Source organism: Neophocaena asiaeorientalis, unplaced genomic scaffold, assembly GCF_003031525.2.
Source record: "Neophocaena asiaeorientalis asiaeorientalis breed wild unplaced genomic scaffold, Neophocaena_asiaeorientalis_V1.1 scaffold87, whole genome shotgun sequence".
In the NCBI taxonomy this organism is placed as follows: Eukaryota; Metazoa; Chordata; class Mammalia; order Artiodactyla; family Phocoenidae; genus Neophocaena; species Neophocaena asiaeorientalis.
In genome coordinates, this window is record NW_020175432.1 from 5976460 (window position 1) to 5988834 (window position 12375).

General features: G+C 61.3%; 1 protein-coding gene across 1 annotated transcript in view; it reads left to right on the forward strand.

Moving 5' to 3' along the window:
- The window catches only part of TECR (trans-2,3-enoyl-CoA reductase), a 28975-nt gene that overhangs the window by 15052 nt on the left and 1548 nt on the right, over window positions 1-12375 (forward strand). Inside the window, exons 2-7 of the mRNA XM_024767474.1 lie at window positions 10743-10793; window positions 11415-11466; window positions 11805-11849; window positions 11945-12048; window positions 12125-12240; window positions 12327-12375. The exon at window positions 12327-12375 is cut by the window's right edge and continues 54 nt beyond it. Of these exons, the coding sequence (XP_024623242.1) occupies window positions 10743-10793; window positions 11415-11466; window positions 11805-11849; window positions 11945-12048; window positions 12125-12240; window positions 12327-12375 (417 nt within the window). The remainder of the gene's footprint in view (window positions 1-10742; window positions 10794-11414; window positions 11467-11804; window positions 11850-11944; window positions 12049-12124; window positions 12241-12326) is intronic.

A 12375-nucleotide genomic window follows, 5' to 3' on the forward strand; every position in this document is an offset into this window, starting at 1 on the left:
GGTACGCGGGCCTCTCACTGTTGTGGCCTCTCCCATTGGGGAGCACAGGCTCTGGACGCGCAGGCTCAGCGGCCATGGCTCACGGGCCCAGCCGCTCCATGGCATGTGGGATCCTCCCGGACCGGGGCACGAACCCGCATCCCCTGCATCGGCAGGCGGACTCTCAACCACTGCGCCACCAGGGAAGCCCGAGGGAGGCCTTTCTTGACCACTTTACACGAAGCTGCCAGCTCCCTTCCCCTGTCCCTCCCTGTCCCCTTTTCCTGATTTGTTTTTCCCATGTGGCACATATCACGTGTGACTATTTTATTATCTTTGTTCCCTGTGAAAATGTCAGTTCCATATGGGCAAGGATTTTTTTTCTCTCCTTCCAGGGCCGAACCCCCAGAGTCCTTCCCAGTGCCTGGCGTGTAGCAGGTATTCAGTCACTGTTTATGCAGTGAATGAGTGAGCCTCAGTGTCCTCACCTGGAAGAGGGGATTCATAGGAAAGGAGATAATCTGTGTCGAGGACTTGCCTCCCTGCCTGCATGTTGTAAGCGTGCAGGAGGTGGTAGCTGCTGCTGCGGGTAGAAGGCTGGCCACCTGGGGCCCATGCAAGCGGCACTCCCCCGGTGTGGACTGACCTGCCTGCCGCAACCTGGGCTGGGCGTGCTGGGCGCGTAGGTCGGCCTGGATGAGCGCCTTCTGCCGCTCCGGTCAGCCTGTGTCCGCAGAGCTCAGCCTCACCACCTCTTCCAGCTTTGACACTGCCTTCCTGCCCAGAGATGGAGAGAGACCAGATGTGGTCACCAACGTTGACCCGGCCAGGGGTGCAGATCTGGGCCATCTTCCGGGGGTCTGGGGCTAGGGGCAGCCTTGGAGGAAGAGCGTTCAGTTCTAAGGAGCAAAAGCAGGCAGGGCCCTGCCCCTGGAGCTTGTAACTCATGTGTCCTCGGGGCTCCTGAGCCTTGGCTGCCTCGTCTGTAAAGTGGGGTGACAGTGCAAACCTAGCAGGCCAGCATGAGCTGGGGGAGGCTGGCTGCTGGCACCCTGCTGGCTGGTGCTGGGGAAGGGAGCAGGGACGGGGTAGAGAGCGACCAAGGGGGTTGGCTGAGGCTCCGCTGGAAGGGTCTGGGAGGGCACGTCAGTCAGTGTCCGTCAGCTGTGGTAAGGGTTTTGGGCATCATCGAAAGGGCAGGACCCTGTTTGAGGAAGGCAGTCCGGGTTGAGTTGGCCGCCTCCATCTGTCACCTGGGAGCTTTTGAAGCTGTGGATGCCTGGCCCTCCATCAGAGATCCCGATCTCCTTGTCTGAGTTGTCCAGGCCAGGGCTCTTCCGGTGGGTTTCATAAGCAGGCAGGGTTCAGGACCACTAGGCGGGGTTCTTAGCCACATCCGCCACGGGAATCATCTCTGTCAGGTCCTCTTACAAACATTCCCATTTACCAGATGGAGAAGACGGGGCTCAGGCAGGGAGGTTGGTCTGACTTTGGCCTCTGCAGCACTGCCTCTCGCTCAGTGTTGGGGGAGCCCCCCACCCCTATGGCACTGGTTTTCCAGGCTCATTGGTGGCTTTAGCCGGGGGCAGGAAACCATGCAGGAAGTGTCGAGAGAGCTGCTAATCTTGCCTGAGCCCCTCTGGGTGGTATCGGGGTGACAGGCCTTTCGCCCTTGGTATGGCCTGACTCTGCTGGGGCCAAGGGAGGCTGGGGCCCGGGGACAAGCAGGCTCAGCCTCTCAAGGGCGCTCCTTGTGGAGGTGACATGTTCTGCATTGTCCAGACCTCTGGAGACTAGGTGTGCTGGAGTTGTAATGTCAGCAAGGAAGCAGGGATGGGGGGGCTGCCTTCCAGATAATTGGGTCCAGGGTTTGTTCCTCCTTGTTTTCTGTTAGCATTTGGCCCTGTTCTCCAGAGTGGAGGAGGTATTGGCTTTGTGATGCTGAGCAGTGAGAGACTTTGGGCCCAGGTAGGCGGGGTCGGTGCTGGCTCTGGTACTTCCTTGGGCCATGTGCCTTGGGCAAGGGCCCCCTGGTTTCCGAGCCCTGGTTTTCTGAGCCACCTAACTGGGGTCACAGTCCTTAGCTTACAGGCGCAGGTGAGGCTAGGTGAGTTGTGCAGGTAAAGGTCTTAGCACGGTTCTTGGCCCAAAGTAAGCATCTGATAGACGATACTAGTGACGGCACTTCCAATGGAATAGGCCCTTGCAGCACAGCTCTGTCCAGGACAGCGCCCCCTGGAGGCCCCAGAGGCCGGTAACTGCCCAGGGAGGTGTGTGGGCTGTGGGCACCAGCAAACAGCTGGTCAAAGAGCATGGCCCTCTCAGGCCCAAGACCCAGAGTCCTGCTTGTGCTGGCCCAGCCTCTCCTTCATCTTGGGCCTCCTGTGGTCACAGCAACCAGCCAGGGCACCCGAGCACCCGAAGAATGTCTTGCAAGGCTGGATGCTTGGGGCTCTGCCAGCTTCTCCTGGCCCCGGATCCCAGAGCCTAGGGACATTGGCATTCAGACCCTGCCACTTCTCCTCTGGCTACCAGGGGTGGGAGGCAGGAGCCGGCTGGTTGAGGACCTGGGAGTGGGTGGTCAGTCTCTCTCTTGCCCCTTCTCCCCTGGGCAACATTCCCCCACCCCCCAACCACTGTGGCACCTCAGGGAGGCTGTGCAATCCCCCCAGGAGAAATGGGGTCATGCGTGAGGCCACTGGGGAAGGAGGTATTTCTGGCCGAGCAGGTGTGGCCTGTGCTGGCGTCCTGGCAGGTCTTCTCAGCTGCCCTGGCATGAGCAGTGTGACTTCGATATTTCTGGAAAGTGGAAGGGAGAGGGAGCTGAAAGTGCTGAGCCGCTGAGTGTAGGTGAACATGCTCAAGCCTCTGCATTTGTGAAGCGGCTGAGCCAGTCTGGCATGTGCCGCTCAAGGCCAGGCCTCCGTCCTCTGGGTGCGGCAGCACTCGTGCCCCGTGTGGGCGCTCTGGGGGCCGAGAGTGCCCGGGTCGGCCGGCTGACGGACCCGTTGGGCCCTCTGCATCTTTGCCTGGAGTTCTAGGTTGCACTGAGCAGGGCTTGTACCCTCAGCTAGGCCTCTTGTGCCCCCGCCTCGGGAGATGTCACCCACCGGAGCCCACACTCCCCTGCAGGCACTCACTGGGTTTTGCCAGGCTGCCCAGCACAAGGCATCCCAGTTGAAGAGCCCTTTTCTGGCAGGCAGACCCCGTGGGGTCCCAGCGAGCCTGCTCTAGGCAGGGTGTGCTGTACTGCACCCTCACTGCATGGGGGCCTCTGCGGGGCGCGCTGGCTAGGGGTGCAGCCCCAGAGGCCAGTGTGTGGTGGGGGTCTGGGCTCAGTTTACTGCTACGTGCGCTGCGTGCACTCCTCACCCCTTGGAACTCAGCTTCCCCATCTGTGAAATGGAGTTAATGGCTCCAGCTCCCTCGGCTGCCGTGGGGATTGAAAGGAGAGGGTGAGGAGAGGCATTTGGGAAGCAGCTGCGGTTCTAACCCATACCCATTGGGCAGGTTCCATCTTAGGACGCACGGAAGCAGGAGGTGGTGAGGGTGACCAGGAGTCCAAGCTGACTCTCAGGCCTGTGCCCGCCCCTGTCCCAGGCCCGGGGATGTAGACTCTGCCATGAGGCCACTGCGTCTTGTTTACAGGTGGGAGGGGCCTGAGGAACACTGGGCTTGGCTGTGTTTATGAAAATGGGGAAACTGAAGCTTGAGAGGGGCCCAGGCTCCTGGCTTGGGAGGCTTTCTGGGCACTGGTGCCTGGGCCCCGGGTGCCCTGCCTGTGCAGCAGCTCCCACAGGGTAGAGCAGCAGTTGCAAACTTCCAGCCTGGGCTCAGGCGGTGCCTACCCTTCCTGCCGCCCTCCTACTTGGTGCTTCTCCCTTCTGAGGCTCAGGTCAGAACCTCAGACCCACCCCTGCCCCCCATCCCCCATCCAAACCATCAGCATATCTGGTCACTTCCATCTTCATAGTCTGTCCACTTCTCACCCACTCCACGACCATCTCCCTACTCCTCCCCTCATCATTGCTTCTGCCCTGGTCTCCCATTTCCCACTGGGCTGCCTAGGAACAGCTGAGTCAGGTCACATCCTTCCTCTGCTCAAGAACCTTCCATGGCTCCCACCTCAATCAGCGTAAAAGCCAGAGTCCTCCCTGTGGCCCACAATCCCCTGCAAGATCTGCCCCATCACTTCCCTGTTTGTGTCTTCCCGCTCTCCCCCTCCACACTCTGCTCCTGCCACAGTGGTCTGCTGCTTAAACATGCCAGGTACAGTCCAGTCTCAGGGCCTTTGCAGTGGCTGTTCCCTCTGCCTGGAATGCATTTCCCCTGGATGTATGCATGACTTGTTCCCTCAGTTCCACTGGCCTTTTTAGATGCCCCTTCCTCAGGGAGGCCTTCCTTGACTGCTCTGTCTAAAACGGCCATACTCCCCCACCCCACCCCTGCCACCTTTCTCTTTTTGTCTCCACAGCTCTTGGTGCAAAACATGCCACTATTTATTGTGTGTCCCTACCCACCCCCAGCCCACGCCTGGAATGCAGCTTCTGTGAAGGCAGGGGTTTGTTCGCTGCAGTGCCCAGGGGAAGAGGGGAGGCAGGAAAGGATGAATGCATGAAGGAAGGAGCGTGAGGCAGTGGCTCCCCGAGGCCTCTTGGCTGGTGAGTGGCAGAGCCAGAGTTCACTCTCTTGATCGCATCCTGCACCCGATGTGCCCGGTTCATTCACCTGGAGCTCCACCTGCTGTGCACACCCTTCCAGCTGGTGGGAGCAGAGGCCGCGGCCACAAGGGGGCAGTGGAGAGCGGGGCAGTCTCGGCGGCTGCCGCCTCGGCTGTGGCGGTGATGAACTACAGTAGGGACGCTCGCCACAGCCCAGCCTCTGCCATCCGCACGTGTCTTGCTATTGTTAGGGTTCAGGCTCACTGCCATCAGCTCCTTGCATCACCTCTCTGACCTTGGTGTGGTTGGGCCCCTTCGTGATCGTGGTGAGGACGTGGGGGGAGGAGGGGCCTGGCTCCCTGTGCGTCTGCCACTTCTATTTTGCTAGTGTCGGTCTGATAACATTTATTCTTCATAAGAATTATCCTAGACTGGACATGTTTGTGTACTTTCTCAGGGAGGCCTTCCCTGACCACTCTGTCTAAAATGGCCATCCTCGCAAACCCCTGACCCCCCCGCCCCCCGTTCTCTGTTTTTCCCCACAATTCTCGGTGCAGAACGTGCCGCTGTTCTCTGTTCCAGCACCCCTGTGCACTAGCACCCCCCGCCCCGGACCTCACACAGACCAGAATGGTGGTGGTTATTATGTGTAAATCTTACAGTGACCCTGTGAGATAGCAGGTGGGGGAAGCCCACTTTGTAGATAAGGAAATGGAGGCTCAGAGAGGTTGGGTTACTCATCCAGGGCCACACAGCCAGGAAATAGGTGAGTCTTTTTGACCTCAGAGCCTCCTTGTGAGGGGCCGCTGTGCCTGTGTTGCTGCCGCCTCCAAGGGCCCAGGGTGCGTGGAGCCTGTCAGTGTGGAGCCCCTTCTGTGTTGGGGATGCTGGTGAAGAGAGACAGGGTTCCCTAGAAGCCAGAGCTGGCCTACCAGAGACCCTTTCCGTTGGTGAGCAGTGCCCCGCTCCTTGGAGGAGGGTCTGGCGGCCAGAATGCTGGGCTGCACAGGGTCACCGGAGCTGGGTGGGTGTGTCTGCAGGCCTCACAGAGGCTTCCCTGGAGCGAGGCCACCAGCCCAGGCTAGGGAAAGCCCCCCTGCAGCAGCTCCTGCACTGGGGCGCCCACCTCTGCTCTGGGGTCTGGTGTGGTGGGCAGGCCCCCATCCCCCCAAGTGTGGTGAAGGAGGAGTGAGGGAAAGGCCTTGGCTCAGAGGGTGGTGGGGAGGGGGCTTTGAGGCAAGGTGCCTCCCGCAGGTGCTTATGGAGAACAGCTCCTCGCCAGGCTCAGTCTTGGGTGCTGGGAAGAGACTGAGGACGGGACAGTCCCTGCCCTCTGGAGCTGACCATCCAGTGGGAGGCAGACGGTAAATGTCTGGGTTGCTATTTTAAGTTGACGGTCAGGAAGGGCCTCACTGACGAGGTTAGGGAGGAGCCCTGCGGGGTCTGGGGGAGAGCGATTCAGGCAGTGAGAACAGCACGTGCAAAGGCCCTTAGCCTCTCCTACTCTTTTTTTTTTTTTTGCGGTACGCGGGCCTCTCACTGTTGTGGCCTCTCCCGTTGCGGAGCACAGCCTCCGGACACGCGGGCTCAGCGGCCATGGCTCACGGGCCCAGCCGCTCCGCGGCATGTGGGATCTTCCCGGACCGGGGCATGAACCCGTGTCCCCTGCATCGGCAGGCGGACCCTCAACCACTACGCCACCAGGGAAGCCCTCTCCTACTCTTGGTTTTCTCATCTGCCACGTGGGGACCATCTCAGGAGCCTTGTCTACCTGAGGCTCTGGGCACCCATGCTAGCTTGAAACAGGTGCTCAGAAAGTGGGCACCCCTCTTTCTACTATGGCTACCTTGATCAGCACCATATTTGTTTCCATGAAGGCAGTGAAGCGTGTGGGCCCTGCTGCCCGGCAGTGGCTCTGGGTACTCCCCTCTGGGTGGGGCAGGGCTGCAGCCTGCAGGGTGGGCTGTGCCCTGCCCCTTGTCCAGCCCTGACCTCGTGGTGCCATGAGTTGCCCTTGGCTGGGCCCTGGAATCTGGGGCCTCTGGGTGAGAATTCCTCCCAGGCTGGGGAACTGTCATCGTAGAGCCAGCCTCCTGTGCCCCAGGCCAGGGCTCCTGCCTGTCCTTGCCCTCTGTCTGGCCACTGTGCCTGAGGCTTTGGGGCCACACCCCCTGCCTGTGGCCAGTGCCCGGACTTCAAGTCAGTGACACCCTCACGGGCTTTGCTTCATTCATCCTTCGAACATATCACTGCCCCCTTGTCCCCCCAGCCCCTTCCCTCCATGGGGACAGGAAGAGCTGCCCCCGGCTCCTTCAGAAAGTCCCACCACTCACTCCTCCCCTGTCCCTTGCCTGCCTTCTCTCTGGGGTAGGGCCTGAGCCTGCTGCCTCCCCTTCTGTGCTCAGGACCCCTGCCTGGGGCTCTGCCCCTCACCCCAGTCCTGGGCCTATCCTGGGCCCCCACCCCAGGCTGGCCTCAGGCCTGGGCAGGCTCAGGGGTGTGTGAGTGTGTGTGCCAAGCGTAGGGACAGGAGTGTGCTGGCGCGCAGAGCAGGGGGTGGGGAGTAGGGGGCAAGCTCAGGGACTGAAGATTGGGAAGTGCGTGACGGGCTCCCCCATATTTAGGCCCTCATCGGGTGGGGTGGAGGTGTGGGTAGCCTCGGCTGCTCCCTGCCCCTCGACCTTTTCTCTTTATGGGTAATTGGGACCGGTTTGCTAGCCCCACCCTTTAAAAAAAAAAAGATTTAGGGCTTCCCTGGTGGCACAGTCGTTGAGAGTCCGCCTGCCGATGCAGGGAACACGGGTTCGTGCCCCAGCCCGGGAAGATCCCACATGCCGCGGAGCGGCTGGGCCCGTGAGCCATGGCCGCTGAGCCTGCGCGTCCGAGCCTGTGCCCCACAGCGGGAGAGGCCACAGCAGTGAGAGGCCCGCGTCCCGCAAAAAAAAAAAAAAAAAGATTTATCGAGGTAAAATTCACATGACGTACAATTAGCCATTTAAAAGTGAATTTAATTCACAGTTTTGTGCAACCACCGTCTCTGTCTAGTTCCACAACGTTTTCATCACCCCAAAAGGAGACCCGGTCCCCATTAGTTGACACTCCCATTTCTCCTCACCCCATCCTTGGCAGCCACCAGTCTGCTTTCTGTCTCCTTCCATTTACCTATTTGGGGCATTTCACATAAACATGTGACCCCTTTGTACCTGGCTTCTCTCACCTAAATATATATATATATGTATAGTTTTTATTTTTTTTTTATTTTTTTTTCTTCCCACTTGGCTTTTAAAATTTAAAACGTTTACTTTTCTGAAATAATTAGAGAGGCACAGGCAGTTGTACGATGGTAGAGAGGCCCTGTGGCTCCCCCCCGCACCGCATCCCCACCCCCCTGCCCTGCCCAGGGCCTTTCAGACCTCTCTTGCGGTGGAGATTTGGGGACAGGAACTGGGAAATGAGGACCAAACCTGTCACAGTGGCCTTGAGCTGGGGCAGCCCACTCCCCAGTGGCCCCGGGCCGGGCTTACCTCTGTGAGGGCGCCACTGCTCCTCTGCAGCCTCAGGCTGGCCTGGGTGTGTTGGTGGCGGTGTCAGCCGTAGCAGCTGCAGCGGCGGCTGCTGGGAGGGTGGCCCCTGTCCCGGCCGTCCCCTCCCGCTGCCCAGCTTCCTTTCCCAGCAGCCAGTCGGGGCCCCGACGTCCCATACTCTCCTCCTGGGTCCTGGTCTGGTGCCCAGGTTGGGGGGAGAGGGTAGGGTTTCAGCCCCTCCCCCTGCAGCTGGCCGGCAGGGAGAGGGGCTGGTTGTATTTTAAGCTGAGTGGTTCAGCAGGAACTCGGAGGCCTGCTCTCCCAATAGACGTGGTGCAGCCTTCCTGCGGACCACACGAGCTCCGAAGGCATGTGGGCACTGCCCGCCTGGGACCCAGGAACTATTAATATACCTGCCGCCACAGGGCAGCAGGCCCTTTGCCTGCTCGGGGCGGTGCTGTCCTCGCCTTTTGGGGCACATTCTGCCTGTACCCCTTCCCTCTTGCGAGTCCCCTTGGTGGGGCCAGACACTCAGGGTAATGTGAGCAGCGCCCTCTTTCTGGCCCTTCTGTCTGGGCTTGTTATCCCCATGACTCAGAGGGGTTCAGTAACCTGCCCCCCAAGGCCACGTGGCCATGCAGAGCCCCCAGTTGACAGCAGGCGCACTCTCTAGCGTGGTAACAGTAGCATCGGCCAGGACTTCTTGGGCTCTGGGCTCTCTCCTGCCCTCCGTCCATGACGTGGGGTGGGTAGAGCATAGGTGGGCAAACGGGCCAGTGTGCTGCAGCGACCCCCTGGCCAGTAGGGGAGCCGGGATCTGAACCCAGGCCCATCCCCTTCCCTTCATCACAGGCGCCCAGGGTCCCCTCAAGCCTGTCCTCACAGCCTGAGGTTTGGGGGCACTTCCCATCTGTCAGGTACCACGCCAGCCCCTCGAGGTACACACTTTCCCCTCGAGGTACACACTTTCCTACCTGCCTCCGGCCTGAGGCTCAGAGAGAAGTGACAGCCCCAGAGTCACCCAGTGACAGCGTGGCAGGGCCGGATTCAGTCCTGTGTGCTGCCCACCATGCCCCCTGCCTCTCCCACTGGTGGTGGAGTGTGTGTGAGGGGAGCCCTTTCCTCCTGGGGGGCGTGGCCCTAGGTGGGTGGGCGTGCCCTCAGAGAGCCCTGTCTTGGGCCCTGCCCTGGGGTTCTAAGATCTGCTCCTTTTCTCCATGCTGTCTCTGACTGAGGGAGTGCCAGGCGGGAAGGGACCTCTGCACCTGCTGCCCAGTGGCCGACTTGGGGTCAGACCCAGCCCTGCCTGCCACGTCCCTATGTCTAATAAGATCTGCATCAAGCCCTCCACTGGGGCCCTCAGGCCTACGTGGTGGGCTCGGGCCCTACTGGGCCTCACTCCAGCTCCACCAGCAGTTCACACCATTCTCAGCTGGCCCAGGTGCCTTCTCTGACCCGCTTAGGATGGGTGGGTCACGTTCCCCTGGGGGCTTCCTCCCTCCCAGCACTGCCCCTTTGCACCACTGGTCCCACCACTGCCTGGAGCTCGGAGAGTGGAGTGGGGTGGGGGGGTGCCCAGGCTGTCTGCCCTGGGCTTTGGGGGGCTCAGGGCCTGGACGAGGGTGCTATGTTGGGCTGACATGGTGGGAAGACTGCCCTGGAGGTGGCCTTGAGCAAGGCCTGGGTGGACCTAGTGAGAATTGGGTGGAGAGGGAGGCCGGGGAGGTGCGAGCCAAGGTCTTGGCCTAGGCTGGGGGCGCTTGCTGGAAACTTCCTGGTTTCCTGACCCGTTCCACACTTAGAGAGAGGCTCTCTGCACCAATAACGCCGGAATCTGTCACCTCCCTGGGAACACAAACGCACAAGGAAAATAATCCAGAGTGTCTCTTACAGCTCAGAAGGGGAAATGGATGATCTATCTCGCGGATTCTCAAAATAGCTGGGACTTCTCCAAGCCCAGTGAACTCTGTGGGCCTGAGCTGGGGCCTGGGCGGCCCGTTGGCCTCTCACCCTGCTCCTGGTGACAGGCCCTTGCTCTGCACTGGGCAGGGAGGCCAGGAGGCGCCTCCATGCCTCTTCTGGGGATCACCCTTCCCCCCATGCTGTTGGGGGTCCGTGTCCCCTCGAAAGCCTTACAGTCAGGGCAACTCAGCCCTTGGAGGGCTGCCCCCAGGTCCCCCCTCCCAGGAGGTCTGTGGCGTGGCTCCTGGGGGGCTCAGTATGGGGCAGTTTTATATTTAGTTGGGCCGTGGCTGTTGGGCCACTCGGGTTACATCTGCACAGAAGCTGGCGGAGCCAAGGCCGGCACGGGCTGCCTTCCAGCACCGCGGCAGAATTTGATCTCGCTGGCCCGGCCCAGAGCACTTCGCGTGGGGAGGTCTGTGGTGGGGGCTGACGGCCGGCAGCTGGGGCCTCTGGCTGCAGCGGGCAGAGCGGGGCAGGCATGGACCTGAGCGTGAGCGTGGTGGCCCGGGAGACCAGCCAGGGCCTTGGCCCCGTCTTTGGCCTCAATGGCCTCCCCCGGCCCATGCCCCCCAAGACGATCAAGAAACCTAAAAAGGCCGTTCTCTTCTTTGAGGTGGAGATTCTGGACGCAAAGACCCGGGAGAAGCTGTGCTTCCTGGACAAGGTAGGACCGTGGTACAGACTGTGCTGGCCCGAGGGTGCTGGGCCTGCGACCAGGGAGATGGGAGTGCCCCTCCACCTGGGTCCTGACACCCAGCACCTGCCCCTCAGGGTGTGCAGGAGGGGTACTGTCCCTGGGCCTGCCCCAGCCAGCTTGCTCCTCAGGGTAGAGCACCCTGGCCCCTGGGTGTGGCCGGGAGCTGGCCTCCCAGTGTGAGAGGAGGTGAAGCAGCCTCGGTGGACCCTGCATGGCTCTGGGGCCCGGGAAGGAGGTGGAGTCTTGAGACCGGCCCCACTCCGAGGCCAGGCCAGGGGAAGGGGTTTGTCCCATCCCAGGGAGGTCTGGAGCAGGTTGAGGGCCTTTACTCTGGGGGGAGTTGCGGCTGGGGGTGGAGAGGAGAGGCGAAGTGGGCCTGGCTTCCCATGCTCACACCATCTCCCAGCCAGTCCAGGGGTGACCTGGCTGCCTGGTTAAAATGGCCCTCAGGCCCATGGCTGCCTTGTCGGCTCCCCCCTCCCATAGCAGTTGCCTAGGACCCCAGTCCATTCCACCTCACCAAGAGGGATTCTGGGTCCCGGGCTCCCCGCCCACGGCTTACTGGTGCCTGGCCTGTGTTTCCCCCAGGTGGAGCCCCAAGCCACCATTGCTGAGATCAAGAACCTTTTCACCAAGAGCCGTAAGTCCAGGGCCCAGCCACGCTGCCCCCGCGACCCCTCTGGGCAGGGGCCTCTAGGTAGGACCCTGTCCTACGTGCCTCTCCCTCAAAGGCCTGCAGAGATAACCCCAGTGTGGCCCAGGCTTCTCTGGGCTTGCCTGGGGCGCCCGCCCCCGTGTGGCCATCAACAGGAACGCCCTTGCTGGGCTTTGGGAAGGACAACATCCCGCTTTGCCTGCTCTTCCGGTCTGTGTCCTGGAGCCACACAAACTTCAGAGATCTTGCCCGGGGGCCGGAGGAGCTGTAGGGACTCTGGGCCCCACCAGGCTGTGTGCTGTGACACCCTACTCTCCCTACAGATCCACAGTGGTACCCCGCCCGCCAGTCCCTCCGCCTGGACCCCAGTGAGTACAGCTGTCTGCTTGGCTGTCCCCGGGCTCCTGGGTGGCCCTGGGTGAAGGCCCAGGCAGGCCCTGAGCCCTGGCCCGACTCTCCGCAGAGGGCAAGTCCCTGAAGGATGAGGATGTTCTGCAGAAGCTGCCCGTGGGCACCACGGCCACACTCTACTTCCGGGACCTGGGGGCCCAGATCAGCTGGGTAACGGTGCGTGCAGACCCCTCTCCCAGCAGCCTAGTCTCCCATCTGCCGCGTTGGGGTGACTCACCTCTCCCCTCCCCAGGTCTTCCTGACAGAGTACGCCGGGCCCCTTTTCATCTATCTGCTCTTCTACTTTCGGGTGCCCTTCATCTATGGCCACAAATACGACTTCACGTCCAGTCGGCACACGGTGGTACAGTGAGTGGGGCCGGGTGGGAGGAGGTGGCGGGGGGAGGGGAAGGCCTGCGGACCTGCCCCCGCTGAGCTGGCTCCCCCGCCCCCAGCCTTGCCTGCATCTGCCACTCATTCCACTACGTCAAGCGCCTGCTGGAG